Here is a 15,408-nt window from a genome sequence, read left to right as displayed (position 1 = left end):
AAACAGAACTGGTGATATCCATAGCATAATAAACTGTGAACTTTTACTATTTAAAAATGGAGAAGTTGTGCAATGTAGGACCACACTCAAGACACAATAAAAGGAGTGCCTTGTAACACAACTTTATTGAAAGCAAACTTTGACAGTACAGAAATTGGAATGCATTCTGATAACAGGAAACTTTTCCTAGTTAAGGTGAAAAGACCGAATGGTATAGTGATAGTTGCCTTTCTGGCTTTAACTGATACTTACTGTGTAAGCTACAGATTATCTTTGTTTTGTTTGATGCCATATTCAGTATGTTGTTTGCTCATTTTTTCCTTTGAAATTTTTTAAAGAAACTTATTGGTGCTGCATGCTGATGTTGTTCATGTTTACGTGATTTGGATCTTGGGGTTTGGATTAGTTAGAAATATTTGGATATTTCGAGGGCCACAGGTACGTGCCATCTTGAACTGTAATTTTTTCTCAGGTTACAAGGTTCTTTGGTAGAGTGAGTGATTAGTCGATGTTTGTTAAAGCAAGCAGTAAGCAATAAAATTTAAATTAATAAAAAAAAAAAAAAACAAACAAGGAAAAATGAATTTGTTTGTTTTTGTTTTTGTTCTTCGTTTTTAATAAAAATAAGCATTCAAGGAAACTAATATTATCATCTCTCTTACTCTTCTTGTGCCCAAGAAAACATCCATGATGAGCACTGCGGAAGTAACATAACACATTTTACAAAATCAACTTAAGTTGGGCGCCCAAAGCCTCCCACATAGCACAGAGACGTCCGAGGGACATCCTATGGAGGTTTCTCATGGGCTATTGGGACATCCATAGGACGTTAAATTTCAGGCCAGGTCACGTCCCATTCAGGTCAAATGTCCTACCCAGGATGCATCCCATGGAAGTCCCAATTTGACATCCTTTAGACGTCTTTCGGATTTCGAATAAGGACAAGAATTGAACCTTTTCCCCACTAAAATTGGGCTTTAATTGGTTTTCATAATTAACAAAAAAAAATTTAAAAAAAGAAATGTTACAATTGGTTTTTGTTACTCCATGAATTTTATTTTCAACAATCATGGTACATATTAATCGAATAACGAAAAAATTTTAATCTTCATCATCAGAGGACGAAGATGGTAGTGGCCTTCTGTCTTTTTCGGAATCATCCTCTTTTTCATTGTTTTTATTCTCCTCCTTTTTTTTTGCTGCCGCTGCCGCCGCCAACTCTGCTTTCATACCATCCTTTGCATGTTTCAGCCAATTTTGAATAGCCAATATCGCCTCATGACTTTTTATTTTAGGTTTTTCATATTTAAGGATTACACCTATTAATTTAATAAAGATTAGAATTAGAAGTTGTGTCTATCGTGACTGCTTGTACTATAAAACTATTTTAAATGTTACCTAGCATGACTTTGCCAAGCATTGTGTCTTTAAGACACATATTTCCTCTGTTTCCTTCCCAACTGAAGTTTCGAGCAAACTTTTTATTCAAGCAGAAAACACAAATTTTTCGGACGATATCGCCGATGTTTTTTCCTCCAATAGAGTCAAGGCGGATCCTCTGGAATGATAAAAGTTGAATTTGAAATAGTTAAAATAAGTTTCTGGTAATAAGAATACAATAATTTTAGATCCTACCAGTTGTTTACGAGTTGTTTTGTTTTGAAGTTTCAAGTTAACTGAATCGAAATCATCCATGTTTCAAATTGGGAAGTCATCGTCCTCCTCATCGCTTTCGTTTGTTGTGGTTTGGGATGTTTTCAGCTTTTTCTCAAGTTCGTCGATTTTATCAAAAATTTTCTTACATAACATCTTGTTATCCTTTACTCCATGATTAAGTTTTACAATTCCTCGAGTGTTGTAAGCTTCTCTGAAAATTCAGAAATAATTAGCAAGAATTTTTTATAACTTGTGAATAGGGCATACCTGATAAGTGATCGGATTGACTGATGACTGTGACCGATGAACTGTGACCTATGAACTGTGATGGGATGAGACCAAACCAAGATGATGAAGGTAAGTCCACAAAAGAGAAAACAATTAGCAAGAATGGCTAACCTGTGGAAAATTCAGAAATAATTAGCAAGAATTTTTTATAACTTGTGAATAGGGCATACCTGATAAGTGATCGGGGTGAGATCCAAGATGAAAGAGTAAGTTAATTTCAGTTTTTACTTACAAAAATTTCGCTGCATCAACTACCAAAACACATTTCAATCATTCAATAGCATATACATTTCCTTTATAAATCTTCTTACCTCATGAATTTCTTTGAATAACTGCTGACACAATTGAAAAAGAATGGCGGCGAAGCAAAGACAGATTGGCGTCGTTGAAGAACAGAACAAAGACGAAAAAGCATTGCCAGATAACATTTATTGAGGCATTGCTGTTACAAAAAATTAATTTTGTTTTTTATTTTAATAATGCAGTAAACTGAAATAAACTGTTATAAATTTGTTTAAAAAATTTATTTTCAATAAAACAACTTAAGAAAACACATCGATCAAGATTTATTAAAAGCAGTTTAATATAGTGCATGCCATCTAGTGGCGTACATAATAGGGGCCAAAATGGCTTTTGGGGGACTTAGAAAAAAAACTAAAACAGAATGGCCTACCACGACCTCTTTACGACGTCGCTACAACATCCCATTCCGGTTCGGGACATTGGGCCCTAGCAGGGACGTCCATACGACGTCGGGTGCTATGTGGGCTAGTGGTTATGGCGTCTGTTGATCATCAATGACCCTAGATTAGGCTTAGAGGGATTGAAGCAATGTTCATGGAAACATGGAACGTGGAACCTGAACTTGGGGCGCAAGTCTACGGTCGATGATCAACTTTTGCCAAAGTAACGAAATTTAAGAAATAAATAACACAAAGGCAGTGCATAAAATTAAGCAACGTAACATAACAATGTCAATAATTTCAACTAATAACACGCACTGGTAGATGATAATGCATGACATCTGTCTAGGCGATCTCCTATGGCGACGGTTCAAATCTTGATACATGCCAAAAATATTTTCAGCTTTAAGTTTCGTTTTAAGTAAATTTTTAGATTCTTTACATGTTTGGGCTTGTGAGGATATGCTTTTTAGAATTTTCTTGGTATGCAAACTGAATTAACTTGAGAGAAACATGTTGCACTGTACTACTAGAGAACTAACACCACCTCATTATAACAGTATACCTGTACGCTCTCTACCTGACCTCAGGTTAAACCATCAAATCTATGACTGCCGAGTGCTGACGTGTACTTCTTTATTTTTACATTTTTACCTTAAGCTCCACCGAATTCCTTATGGAAATGCTTGATTTTGAAAACTTGCTACTACGCTAGGTTATTGTACTAGGGTGTTTGGGGATATTAGATTACTGATTTACTGAATTTTAGAATTTAGAAATGTGTTAAACGAATTCCTGTCATTAGAGCAGCCATAGGTATTTAAACTATTGATCCAGCAGCCGAAACTGGCGCTTTTCTTTTTTTATTTATAAAACTTACGACCAGCTGTTGCCATTAAAGGGTACGGACGGGTGATACTAAACTATGGACTTCGACAGTCCAAAATGGACTACTCAGGAGGCTCAGTGTAGTAGCCAGGGGCCTTGGTGGTGTAGTACTTGGGAGCAGAATACGTCGTGGTGTAATAAGTATGGGTAGCATCCCGGGGGCATAGTATTCGGGCGCCTTAGTCGTGTAGTACTGCGGAGCTTCAGTGTAGTAAGCTGGTTCAGCATATGTGGTGGTGTAGTACTCAGCCTTTTCCATAGCGTAGTACTCCGGGACCTTAGTGGTATAATAAGAAGCGGTAGTGTAGTATTGTGGAGAATCGGCGTAGTAGCTTGGAGCCGAGTAGTATTTCGAAGCTCCTGGATAAGAAGCTGCTGGGGTGGCATAACTTGTTGTGTAGTGGCTGGGTTCCGTGTAGTAAGACGGAGCCACAGTGGTGTAGTAAGACGGAACAGAATAATATAAAAAAAAAAGAACAAATTACAGGTATTTTTTAAATGAACTTTAACCGTGAAAAAAATTGTTTAGCAAGAGAATGTTTCAAATCTTGCCCTGCTTTCTCCACAGATTTGCACCTCCAGAGCCGGCAGAATCATTTAAGGATTTCCTGATAAACTTCCCCGTAAAGGTAGTTGAAGACAGCCATTGAGGTGAAGGTTTCCTGTACACTTTGTAACGAGAGAATCAATTCTCGTAGATGATAAACTAAAATTTAGAATTAGTAACTAGCACTCACGAAATGGGGTGTGGCTTCCTTGTTGTGAGAAAACGAAAGGAAGACCATTAATGATATGCAAGAATCCTCCAGATGATCGCCTTGTAATCAATGTTTACACCAATGTGTTAAGGCATTGGTGTTATTTCAGGTGTTCCTAACGCTCACGTGCAATGGAGACGTTGGAGCAGAGATGAGATGAGGAGGATGATGTAATGAGGATGAAAATTACTTGGGGGAAAAACGAACGGCTTTTATTCTGTGTTGAAGAAATGAAGGGGGCTACAATTTTCACTAACGTGGGACAGAGAGAGAGAGAGACTGGGGGTACTTTGCTACTTCGATACTTGAATTTACACTGACTCAAAAAGGGGGCAAGGGCTTCTTAAAATTAACATAAATTTAAAGGGCCCTTGCCACCTACAATCCTGCCCGTGAGGGCAGCACCGTAGGGTACATCAGGTGTGCGATAAAAATACAAGCCAGTACAAAAAATACAAAGTCAGTTTGATTTCCTTTTAAAGATTTTAATTCGGCCCTATTACTTGGTTGCTTCTGTTGTGGTGTAGTAGGCAACTGTAGCGATTATATAGCTTGGGGCAGTGTAAATAGTGGTATTTCAGAGTTTCGGCGTGGTAACAGATGTGCGATGTTCCACGGGGTTGAAGGTACTTGCAGTTGCATCGCATTCATCGGTGGAGTAACGGTAGTGCTTGGAGGTGTATTGCTTCCACTTGGAGCTGCAACTTGAAGTATTGGTCTTGCCATACTTGTTGTTTCTACTGGTTTCTTTTTCTTCCAGTCGATGCTTATTTTGTGGAAACGGACGACGATCTCTTCATGCTGCACCAGGTACTTCTGTTGAACTTCGGGGGCATGTTCCAACATAGGGATGATTGTTTCGTAATTTCTGATTAGTCTTTTCATCCTGTCATCGGCCAGCTCAAACGCAGTTTCATCTTACTGTAATCTGTTTTCAGAAGCTGCGGTTTCAAAGTTCTTTTTCCAAAACTTCGATGGTCACCGACAACGTTGCTTGATTCAATCTCTTGGCAGCCATTTTTTGTTGTGGAGTTCTACTGATGATCTGAAAAAGTTGTCTAAATAACAATTATAGTAGGATATTCCAAGGCAATATTGTGTCTGAGAAAGCAACACAAAAACGAATTTAAGAACAAAAGACTGTATTTTTTGCGAAATCGCACTCCTTGTTAATGACTTGAAATTAAAATTCAACTTCTTGAGGATTTCTTCTTGCCACACTTGCTTAGAATTAGGACTCCAATACCAGAAGAACGAATTCTTCCTCTTCCTCTTTCTTCACCGTGACCACTTGGCCTTCAGTACGGTCTTCAATGGCCACCTTGACGACCTTCTTGTCAGTTAGGTAACAGAAAGGTCAAAACACTTACACTATAAATTAATAGTGGGCTGAAAATTTCCCCAACACGTGATTCCTTACAACACGTGTTGAATCTCACACTCAAAGTCTACACTTTAAATTACGCCAATTACTTGGACGATATCGTCAGTCTCAAAAAAGTTCGAAGGACCATGAAAAGTATTAAATCTAAATAATAACGCTAATACCTGCGATTAAATACCTTTGTGAGTTTAACTTAGGCAGGTTCTACAACTGATTTTATTGAAACTAGCTTTTGACACAAATAATGGCGTCTGCCTCTACAAGGGGATAAAATTCTAACAACGGCTATTGCCGATATCAGCCACCAAGAAGGCTCTGCTTGGCAGCGCCCCTGGCGGCCTACACAAAGTTTGCAATTACAACATACATTATAAGTCAAAAATAATAGGCCGTCTGACGGGCCTTCCATGTTCAGAAACTCTCTCTTCCTGTGGACTTTGACAATCCGCAACAGGTCTAGCAAAATGGATAGACGAGATGGTGATGGGTGAATTGATGACCAGGCCGTCTACTCATAGATCACCAGCTCCACAGAAGGAAAAGAAAGCGGGAAGTGCTAAGCCTTCCACCAAACCAACTCCTCTCTTTGGTAAAGGACCTGTTGTTTTTCACACCTCCACAACTCCACCAGTCAAGAAACCGCAGCAAAGTCCTCCCTCTGAGAGTAATTCGTCATCGCTGAAGAAAGGCGTTATTAAGAAGTGCATTTATTGTGATAACGCCCATTCGAAAAAAAACTGTTCCACATTCAAAGATCTAGATGTTACAGCTAGAGTGGAGTGGGTAAAAGAGAAACGATTATGTTTTAGGTGTCTGATTGGAACACATCGGGGAACTGAGTGTCCCACCGAAATCGTCTGCAACATTGGGAACTGTGGTCAACGGCACCACCCTCTATTGCACGGAGCGCCTCAAGTTTATCCCGCGAATGCTTCAACGACTAAAAATGCAGGTCAGCCATCAGCAAAATCGTCTGATGGTCGCGCAATGACCATTAAAAACAGGGATACGGCTATCAACACTTCCCTAGCTATCGTTCCTGTGTTACTTCAAGCTAACGGGGTGGAAATAGAAACTTTCGCTTTTCTAGATCCAGGAGCGACCGTTAACTTAATTCGAGAGGATGTAGCTAAACAGCTCAAATGCAAAGGGAATGCAAGGAATGTATCCTTTGGCTCGTTTCACGGCCAAGACCAACAGTTTCAATCAACTACGGTTAGTCTGACTGTGAAGGCTCGTGATAGATCTTTCGAATCGGATTTAAAGCAGGTCTCTAATGTGCCGACTCAGTACCTAAAGTTACCATGCCCACCGAAAGAGCTAATGGAGATCCGAAGTCGTTACCCATATAGCACATTTCAGCCGTCGGATGTCCGAATCATGGCCGAACATCCGTTAGATATCTATGTACTCAATGGGTAGTTCCAGGGATGTCCGTCGGCTAGTCACCTTGGAAGTGCAATGGATGTGCGAAAATTATATTCTACGGACCTCCTTCCAACAGCCAAAAAGATTTTCAATTGTTTCATTTAAGGATCGGCCTCGAGCCAATCGGGGCGCTTTTTTGCAAATCGGGTTTCTCATTTCGGGCCAAGGAGGCGTGGCTCAGGGTGGAAAATTCTTCTCCCCGAATTCAATTGGGGTTTGCAATCAATTGGATTGCAATCAATCGATTCATCAATGCAAAAAACATTATCGATCGACCCGATCTATCCGATATCAACCCCGATAATAGCTCGTTCTACCCGCTTGCCCCGATTTTTACTCTGAAACCGAAAGAACGGCATTTTTTTTTTATTGCTTCGGGGCAACGGGTTAACCTCAAATTTTTTCCCGCACCGCCCCGGTTGAAAAAATGGCACCTCATTTCAACCCCGAATGCACTTTATCGGTGCGGGGCGGTTAACTCGATTAGAACTAATTTGGGGCCGATCATTAAGTTTCATTATTAATTGTCAAAATTTCTTGAGAGGGGGAAAACTTAACCGTGTTCAAATTTTTCCCTTGAACGTATTTTTATTTGAAGTCCAGCATTTAAAATGAAAAATTTAAAAAATAAAGGAGTAATGATCTATTTGCCGGATGGTTTATTTTAAAATTTATTACAAAAAATGAATAAAATATATGAAAGTCGTGAGTTTGTTTGCACAAGCTTTCCGTTTAGCTTATGGGAACCAAGCCATTGAAAATTAACTCGCAGAAAATAAATATTATTCGGCATCTAATAATATTAAAAGCAAGTATACTTATGATAGGATTATAATTTCAAATAATAAAAAACTACTTTAAACTTAGTAAATCATGCTGAAGTTTAAAATTCAAAAAATATTTAGCATAAATTGTTTAATTTCAATTTATACACCTCTGGTTTAACCTAAGTTCGACATCATCTTGACTTTTTAAAAATCCTGTATGTGATTTGTTATCGAAAAAGCTCAAGTGTTTTACAACAATTCGATTGTATTGTTCGAAAATGATACATAATATATCTGTAGATTAGCACAGTGGAATAAGATTCGACTGTGATGCGGGAGACCCGAGTTCGAATCCTGGTATAGCCTAATGTTTTTTCATGAATAGATGTCCAATACATGTCATATTTATAGCCAAATGAAAGCCCGCTCGGATATCCTTAGAATGTCTGACGGCGCTGTTTAGGGCGGTCAAAACCAAAAAAAAATACATCCGTAGGACATCCAAATCGGATATCGGGCTGTCCGGAGGATATCAAAAAGATGTACTCAACATCCGACCCCGACATCTGTCGGACATCCGACGGACTGCCTTGTGTTATGTGGGTACCCTCATCTCAAAGACGTAAAACTGGTTTATGTTGGAGAACCAACCATCCTTATTGGAGCGGGAAACCAATGGCTGCACTTACGTGTCGATGAAAGACTACCTCCTGTTGGAACCGACGCTCCCTTTGGTTTATTGACGCCATTTGGTTGGACTTGTGTTGGCGATCTAACATTAGGGACACAGCAACATGATTCAACGGTTTGTCGTTCGAACAAACCTTTGCTGGCGGTGCAAAAACTCTGCTACCATGTACAAGAATCACCGACGGAAGCATTACTTTTGCGCCAAGTTGAGAAATTGTGGGAAACGGAAAGCTTTCCCATTGTAACTCCAGCTCAACCGCTAGAATCAACCGAGGATAAACTAGCGAAAAAGAAATTCGATGCAACTATTCAATTTGACGGAACCAGGTATGAAGTAGGTCTACCATGGGTTTCAGAAGATATCGCATTACCCGACAATTACAATAGTGCATTGCGTAGACTTTTCTCAATCGAAAACAAATTCGTTCACAATTCTGATTTTGCTGAGAGATACAAAGCCGTAATCGATGACTATGCGGCAAAGGGGTTCGCTCGGCCTCTCAAAGAAAGTGAATTGAAGGGCACCTTTGGGAAAAATTGGTACCTTCCCCATCATGGAGTCGTAAATCCTCGAAAACCCGAAAAGGTTAGGGTGGTCTTCGACGCTTCGGCAAACTTTCAAGGAGTTGCGCTAAACGAAGTGCTCTTAAAGGGTCCCAATCTCATCAATGACATAGGTGCTACCCTTCTACTCTTCAGAGAAAAGTTGGTGTCCCTATCTGGGGATATTCAACAAATGTTTCTTCAAGTTGGCGTGAAGAAAGAAGACCGTTCCGCCCTACGATTTATATGGCGTTCACCTGGTTCTCGAAAAAGACCCACCGTATATGAGATGCAGCGACAAATCTTTGGATCGGTCTCATCCCCTTTCATCTGCTCTCAAGTGCTCCGACATATTGCTGACCTACATCGTGAAGAATTTCCTGAAGCTGCTGAACGTCGTAACACGTAGTCTACAAGAACTTCTATGTAGATAACCTTCTGGATTCTTTTTACACCGAAGAGGATGCTAGTCGAGCGGTCAAAGATTCTACAGCATTGCAAAAAAAGGGAGGATTCCATCTTAACCAATGCCTCTCTTCATCTCGACGGGTTTTGTCACGTGTACCAGAAGGTGATCGTAATCAGCCTCGCCTGAACTTTGGTCTAGAAGATTTGCCCACGGAGAGAACTTTAGGTGTTTTATATGACAGCGAAAGTGACAGCTTAATCTTTGATGTTAAAACCGACTTCGAAGCGAGTACTAAGCGTCGGATCTTGAGTGCTGTGTCTACCTTGTATGACCCACTGGGGTTTTTATCACCAGTGATCCTTAGCGCCAAAAGAATTCTACAAGAATTGTGGCTTGTCGGTGTTGACTGGGATGACCAAGTTCCCGAAGTAATTCAACACCAGTGGAACATGTGGACTACTAATCTTAGCCAGCTCGAAGCGTTCAAGATCCCGCGAGCTCTAACTTCGTCTAGTGACATCCAAGACATTCAGCTGCATACCTTTTGCGATGCATCCGCCGTTGGGTTTGGCTCTGTGGTATATCTACGAGTAACCTATCGCAACAATATCGTCGCCGTAAATTACGTTACGTCAAAGTCCCGCATGGCACCCCTTCGTCCGCTGACCGTTCCGAAATTAGAACTCCAAGGAGCAGTTGTGGCACTACGCCTTGTGAAGTTCGTCCAATCGACCCTTCGTATTCCCATCAATCAAATCATCTATTGGTCTGACTCTAAAACTGTCCTTCAGTGGATAGCCTCATAGACATGTCGCTTTCAGACATTCGTCGCAAATCGAATATCCGAAATCTTAGAGCATTCTCAACCAACTGAATGGAGACATGTCTCAGGTATCGAAAACCCAGCTGATGAGTGCAGCAGAGGACTTTTCCCTGATGAGATGATGGAGAATTACCGTTGGGTTAATGGCCCAGACTTCTTGCAGCAAGAAGAAAACGCCTGGTCGATAACCATTAAACTTCCCGAACCTTCTGTCGAAGATCCAGAGGTATCAGCCACCAACTGGATTGGGCTTGTTCACGGCCCCGCTGAAGAAAATAGGCTCCGCTCACTTTTGGAACGAAATTCCAACTATGACGTGGTTATGTGAATTGTTGCATGGATCCTTTGTTTCATTTCCAACTTGAAATTGAAATTGCTTGATCATGACAAATCACGCATTGGTGTCAAATGCATTCAGCACGCTGCTAATCATTGCATCAAATCTGCGCAATTGGAGAAATATTCCGAAGAAATAGAGGCTTTAAAGAATAAAAGGCCTTTAAAATTGAGTTCGATGCTGATTACTTTATCACCATTTCTGGATGAAAAAGGAATACTGCGAGTAGGAGGTCGCTTGAATTACGCCTCCCTTTCGTTCGACATCAAGCATCCCAAAATCCTGGCTCACGATCATCCACTCACGCGTTTAATCGTCATGAGAGAGCATGATCTCCTGTTTCATCCATCTCCAGAAAGACTGCTCAGCTCAATAAGGTCTCAATATTGGATCATTAAAGGACGAGTGGCTATCAAAAGGTATCTGCACAAGTGCTTTACTTGCAAACGCCACAGAGCTACTCCCTGCATTCCTTTAATGGCCCCGCTTCCGCGTCATCGTCTTATTCCGTTCCAACGTCCATTCACTCATGTGGGTTTGGACTATTTCAGCCCGTGCAACATCACCATTTATCGTCGCAAAGTAAAACGATATGTTTTGCTGATAACCTTTCTCAACACTAGAGCGGTACACTTGGAAGTTGCAGCCTCACTCGACTTGTCGTCTTTTTGATCGCCTTTTCTTCCTTTACCGCCCGAAGAGGTTGTCCGTCAGTCGTGTATAGCGACAATGGAACTCAAATTGTTGCTGGGGACAAGGCAATCCAACTAGGCATCGAGCGTCTCAAGGAGCAAAACATCGTTGGTCAAATGGTGAAACAAGAAATCGAATGGCATTTTTCACCACCATTAGCGCCACATTTCGGAGGCGTTTGGGAAAGTCTCGTAAAATCAGCAAAGGTGGCTCTGGAAGCCATTGTGGAATCACGTCCACTTACCGAAGAGCTTTTACGTGGTTTCGTGATTCAGGCCCAATCGTTGTTGAATGGACGTCCACTGACCTATGTCAGTGTGGACCCTCGAAATCCCGAACCACTTACCCCTTATCATTTTTTGTTAGTCCAGAGCTCGCCTAACACCGAAGACGACGTCATCGAGGACGAGAAACTGTATTCTTGAAAACATTGGGAAGCTATGCAAGTCATGACGACACACTTTTGGCGCCGATGGCTTCAAGAATATCTCCCCACACTCACTGACCGTCGAAAATGGCTTTTAAGAAAGTTAACCTTCAAAACTTCCTAACCTTTCAAAAAGTTTCCTGAAAAAATAACAGCTTTTTTGGAGATAAAATTTTTTGTATTATATCAGCACAGAGGTATAGCACACGATTCCAAAATATTTTGTAATAAAACTAACTACAACTTAATTAAATATATTATTTTTCATTTCCCTCCTATAGGGCCCGAGAGGACAAATACCGCAGGTCGGAATTCAGCCTTGGCAACTCAGCATCCGATCTTGGTCTATACGGCGAATCGACTAAGAAATCAATGAAAACGAAAAGTTCCCCAGTTTACACGCGATAATTCCCCCCAATTTTGCAGCCAATCACAAACCGGCTGGAACCTCAAAAATTCGAATTTCGACCGAATAAATAAATATATAAAATGAACACAAACACCAACAGATTTGAAATTCTGCTCAGACACGTAGTTTAATACGGCGAATCGACTAAGAAATAAATGAAAACGAAAAGTTCACCAGTTTACACGCGATAATTCTCCCCAATTTTGCAGCCAATCACAAACCGGCGAAAACCTAAAAAATTTGAATTTCGACCGAATAAATAAATATATAAAATGAAGAAAAACACCAACAGACTTGAAAATTTGCCCAGACACGTAGTTTAATACGGCGAATCGAATAAAAAATAAATTTAAACGAAAAGTTCCACAGTTTACACGCGATAATTCCCTCCAATTGACAACCAATCAAAACCCGGCTGTAACCCCTGGGGAAACAATAAACATTTTGGGGCCCATAGCCACGGGATAGCCTTCAATCTTTCCCAAGGAAAATCTCTCAGGGATAAATGTAAATTTAATTGTTGTTTTTGTATGTCTGTATGAACGCGTGTGTGTGTGTGTGTGTATTCGTGTCATTGCCGAGGGGCAGACAAGTCTGAACTTGTCTGACTCCCTTACACTTCCACCACCCCATTTACACCTAAAACTAAATGTTCGCGTTAGCGCCCTTCTTTTGTTTTACCCTTTTTTCTGCATTTCCGTCGTAGTCGAAGACGGAGGGAGATGCGGCAACGAGGTCAGTCTTATTCATTTTCGTTGTGGCTGCAGTCGCAACCTGTTGTTCCCGTTTTCGTCTTTTGTACCTCGTTTTGTGTTTAATACATCGCAGCGTGGCCCTTTTGGCCACTGAGTTAACCACATTTTCGTCACGCTTATTTCGGTGGTTAATACTGGGGTTGTCAGTAGACCGCATTTCACGCGCCGCTCAATGGGTACCCCGACGCAATAAGATTACGTCAGCATGCACCTACCACTTGCGACTCCAAACCACGAACCAAGCACACGGTCATTCCTCCAATACTGTGACCGTACTTCGCGCTCGTTGGATCCGCATCCTAGCGAATAAACGTCCTGACAATGCTAGTGTTAAAGAAAGATAAAATTTAAAAAAATTTATAAATAAAATAGTAGGATACTAAATGACTTGATCACTTGAGGAACTAACTTCCGCCTCGGCCTACGGGCCAAAAAGGATGTTTCATTAATAGATAGAAGAGACATTGATCGGATACGGACGAATAGTAGTTACAGGAAGTGCGGAACTCATTGAATAGGGAGGAGGCGATGACGCAGAAACTGGCATCGCTGGAAGTGCAGGATAGCCCTTTGCTGCAGGGGCCAGTGATGCAGGAATGCTTATTGCTGCTGGCATAGCTGTCGGTGGTAAGGGATAGCCCATCAGTGATGGTGTAGGTGCAGAAGGTGCAGTATAGCTCACCGGTACTGGTGTGGGTTTGGACTATAACGCCATCGGGAGCATAGTGGATGGAGTTGCAAGATAGCCCATTGGTGCACTGGCGAAGATATCGCTGCCGGGGTGTAGGATATTCCATTGGAGCGGGTGAAAGTAAGGAAGGTATTGGCTAGGGCGGGGTAAGGTTAGCGAAGGTGTAGAATAAGCCATAGGTGCCGGGGTAGGGAGTTGAGCCAAAGAAATTATTCATAGCCGCCAGATTGGCATAGATGGTTGTGACCGCAGTAGGTGGTGTCGGAGTGGTATATAGCTCATCGCACCAGCAACGTAGTAGCTTGTTGGCATACCAGAATTCGAATAACTCATTGGCACAGGGGCAGGTGTGATAGCGGCGGAATACGTAGACGTTGCAGGAGCAGGTGCCAAAGGAGTGGGGTAAGCCATGGTTGCTGGTGCGGGGTAGTTCATCAACGGCGAAGAAGGTACAGTGCGCTGCCGGTCCAGTTATAGAACCGGCCTGTGCGCGGTTCTATAACTGAATTGTTCTATAACCAAGCACTCGATTTTAGTGCCACCTATCATCGGTTCTTTCATCCCTCAAACTTTGACGGTTTTAGAATGTAAGGGCACTTAGAAGAGTGGTAATGCTGTTCGCTATAGATCTAGAGTCCCGTGTTCGAACCGCTGCTATGACTAACTTAAACAGAATTTAAATATATATGTAATATAGTCTATAGCTATGTTAAACAAAGTTTTTTGGATAGTCCGAAGAATGGTATAAAACACTCGATGAAGTAATTTACGAGTACTAACGGTGTTGGATCGCTAGCACCGTTATTACTGCGAAATGCTGTCTGAGTAATAATGATGTAACTTAGTATTTGATACGAATTGCAGGTCGACGATGGATGAAAGAGTGATGTAAGGATAAGGGTAGTTTGAATAACGTTGGATTGTGACCACGTTGGCTGGTTACATTGGGAACAAACATAAAACTCAAAATGGAGGAAACTATAGGTATGTAAGGTCTATCCACATCGATTATAAAACGTGGATTAAATCTAATGCGGATACCACGTACAAACCCACTCTTTTCTCACGTGTTTTTAGATAGTCTCTGCTTCATATTAACATGTATTTTGTAACCATAACACAAGAGGCGTCAGTGCATTAAGTACATGGATTTAAACAATTTGTTCGGTCAGAATTTAAAAAATTTAATAAACCTTATAGCATTTGCCGTTGAAAGGGATGTGCACAGGGGAGACTGGGAGCTCGTATTCGTGGACGGGAGCGACGGGCAAGAGATCACCTTTGGGCTGGAAACCGGTTTCATCAGCAGCCCAAGTCAAAGTGAATTTCTAGCCTTCAGGAGAGACCCAGTAAGAGGATTCTTTGTTGGTGTTGCCTAGTACTTCACCGTACGATTCTTTACCGTAAGAGTCGTAGGTGCCTCCTTGCATCTTCTTCTGAACTTGAGACTCTTAGCGAGTGTTGAAGTCAGATTTTGCGTAGCTGAAACATGAAAGAGCTCCATTTTTTAAAATCTGAATACGTTTCATCCCTATCTTAATGATATAAAGAATGGAATTGACTTACCTAAACTGGCTGCTGCCATCGACGTTGCGCTTGTCAGATTGGCTGGTGACGGTGATGTCGGCGTTTTTGTTATCCTTGTCGGAGCCTGGTGCAGAGTAGCCCGGCGCAGGGTAGCTAGGAGCAGGGTACTTCGGTGCAGGGTAGCTAGCGGCAGGGTAGCTGGGAGCTTTGTATTCCGGCTTGTAGCTGGATGGAACGGCAGCAGCAGCAGCC

General features: G+C 41.4%; 3 protein-coding genes across 3 annotated transcripts; 2 read left to right on the top strand and 1 right to left on the bottom strand.

Moving 5' to 3' along the window:
- Window positions 1–1,101: 1,101 nt before the first annotated feature.
- On the bottom strand, window positions 1,102–2,129 carry LOC123466532. Its single transcript, XM_045176657.1, has 4 exons — window positions 2,115–2,129; window positions 1,636–1,867; window positions 1,399–1,558; window positions 1,102–1,319 (listed from the first exon to the last, which is right to left on the bottom strand). The coding sequence occupies exons 2-4, from the start codon at window positions 1,693–1,695 to the stop codon at window positions 1,102–1,104; spliced, it is 438 nt and encodes a 145-aa protein (XP_045032592.1). The 5' UTR covers window positions 1,696–1,867; window positions 2,115–2,129.
- Window positions 2,130–6,134: 4,005 nt separating this feature from the next.
- Window positions 6,135–10,300, top strand: LOC123474258. The gene is made up of 3 exons (XM_045176189.1): window positions 6,135–6,993; window positions 8,635–9,483; window positions 9,546–10,300. Exons 1-3 carry the CDS (start codon window positions 6,135–6,137, stop codon window positions 10,298–10,300), a joined length of 2,463 nt encoding a protein of 820 aa, XP_045032124.1.
- Window positions 10,301–10,438: 138 nt separating this feature from the next.
- LOC116920515 lies at window positions 10,439–11,772 on the top strand. Its single transcript, XM_045176188.1, has 3 exons — window positions 10,439–10,543; window positions 10,736–11,236; window positions 11,278–11,772. The coding sequence occupies exons 1-3, from the start codon at window positions 10,439–10,441 to the stop codon at window positions 11,770–11,772; spliced, it is 1,101 nt and encodes a 366-aa protein (XP_045032123.1).
- The last annotated feature ends 3,636 nt before the right edge of the window (window positions 11,773–15,408 follow it).

The sequence above is a fragment of the Daphnia magna genome, linkage group LG7 (assembly GCF_020631705.1).
Source record: "Daphnia magna isolate NIES linkage group LG7, ASM2063170v1.1, whole genome shotgun sequence".
NCBI lineage: Eukaryota > Metazoa > Arthropoda > Branchiopoda > Diplostraca > Daphniidae > Daphnia > Daphnia magna.
This window is presented reverse-complemented; position numbering and strand designations above follow the sequence as displayed.

What these genes read in the sequence shown, in the direction of transcription:
- LOC123466532 (XM_045176657.1), bottom strand. Translation starts at nt 1,695, where the DNA reads ATGGATGATTTCGATTCAGTTAACTTGAAACTTCAAAACAAAACAACT. An exon ending in AAACAACTCGTAAACAACTG is followed by an intron (nt 1,559 to 1,635) that starts GTAGGATCTAAA and finishes TTATCATTCCAG; the next exon opens with AGGATCCGCCTTGACTCTAT. An exon ending in GCTTGGCAAAGTCATGCTAG is followed by an intron (nt 1,320 to 1,398) that starts GTAACATTTAAA and finishes TTAAATTAATAG; the next exon opens with GTGTAATCCTTAAATATGAA.
- LOC123474258 (XM_045176189.1), top strand. Translation starts at nt 6,135, where the DNA reads ATGGTGATGGGTGAATTGATGACCAGGCCGTCTACTCATAGATCACCA. An exon ending in AGAGCTAATGGAGATCCGAA is followed by an intron (nt 6,994 to 8,634) that starts GTCGTTACCCAT and finishes ATCTAACATTAG; the next exon opens with GGACACAGCAACATGATTCA. An exon ending in TCCTGAAGCTGCTGAACGTC is followed by an intron (nt 9,484 to 9,545) that starts GTAACACGTAGT and finishes TTTACACCGAAG; the next exon opens with AGGATGCTAGTCGAGCGGTC.
- LOC116920515 (XM_045176188.1), top strand. Translation starts at nt 10,439, where the DNA reads ATGGAGAATTACCGTTGGGTTAATGGCCCAGACTTCTTGCAGCAAGAA. An exon ending in CTTCTGTCGAAGATCCAGAG is followed by an intron (nt 10,544 to 10,735) that starts GTATCAGCCACC and finishes AAATGCATTCAG; the next exon opens with CACGCTGCTAATCATTGCAT. An exon ending in TCACCATTTATCGTCGCAAA is followed by an intron (nt 11,237 to 11,277) that starts GTAAAACGATAT and finishes TCTCAACACTAG; the next exon opens with AGCGGTACACTTGGAAGTTG.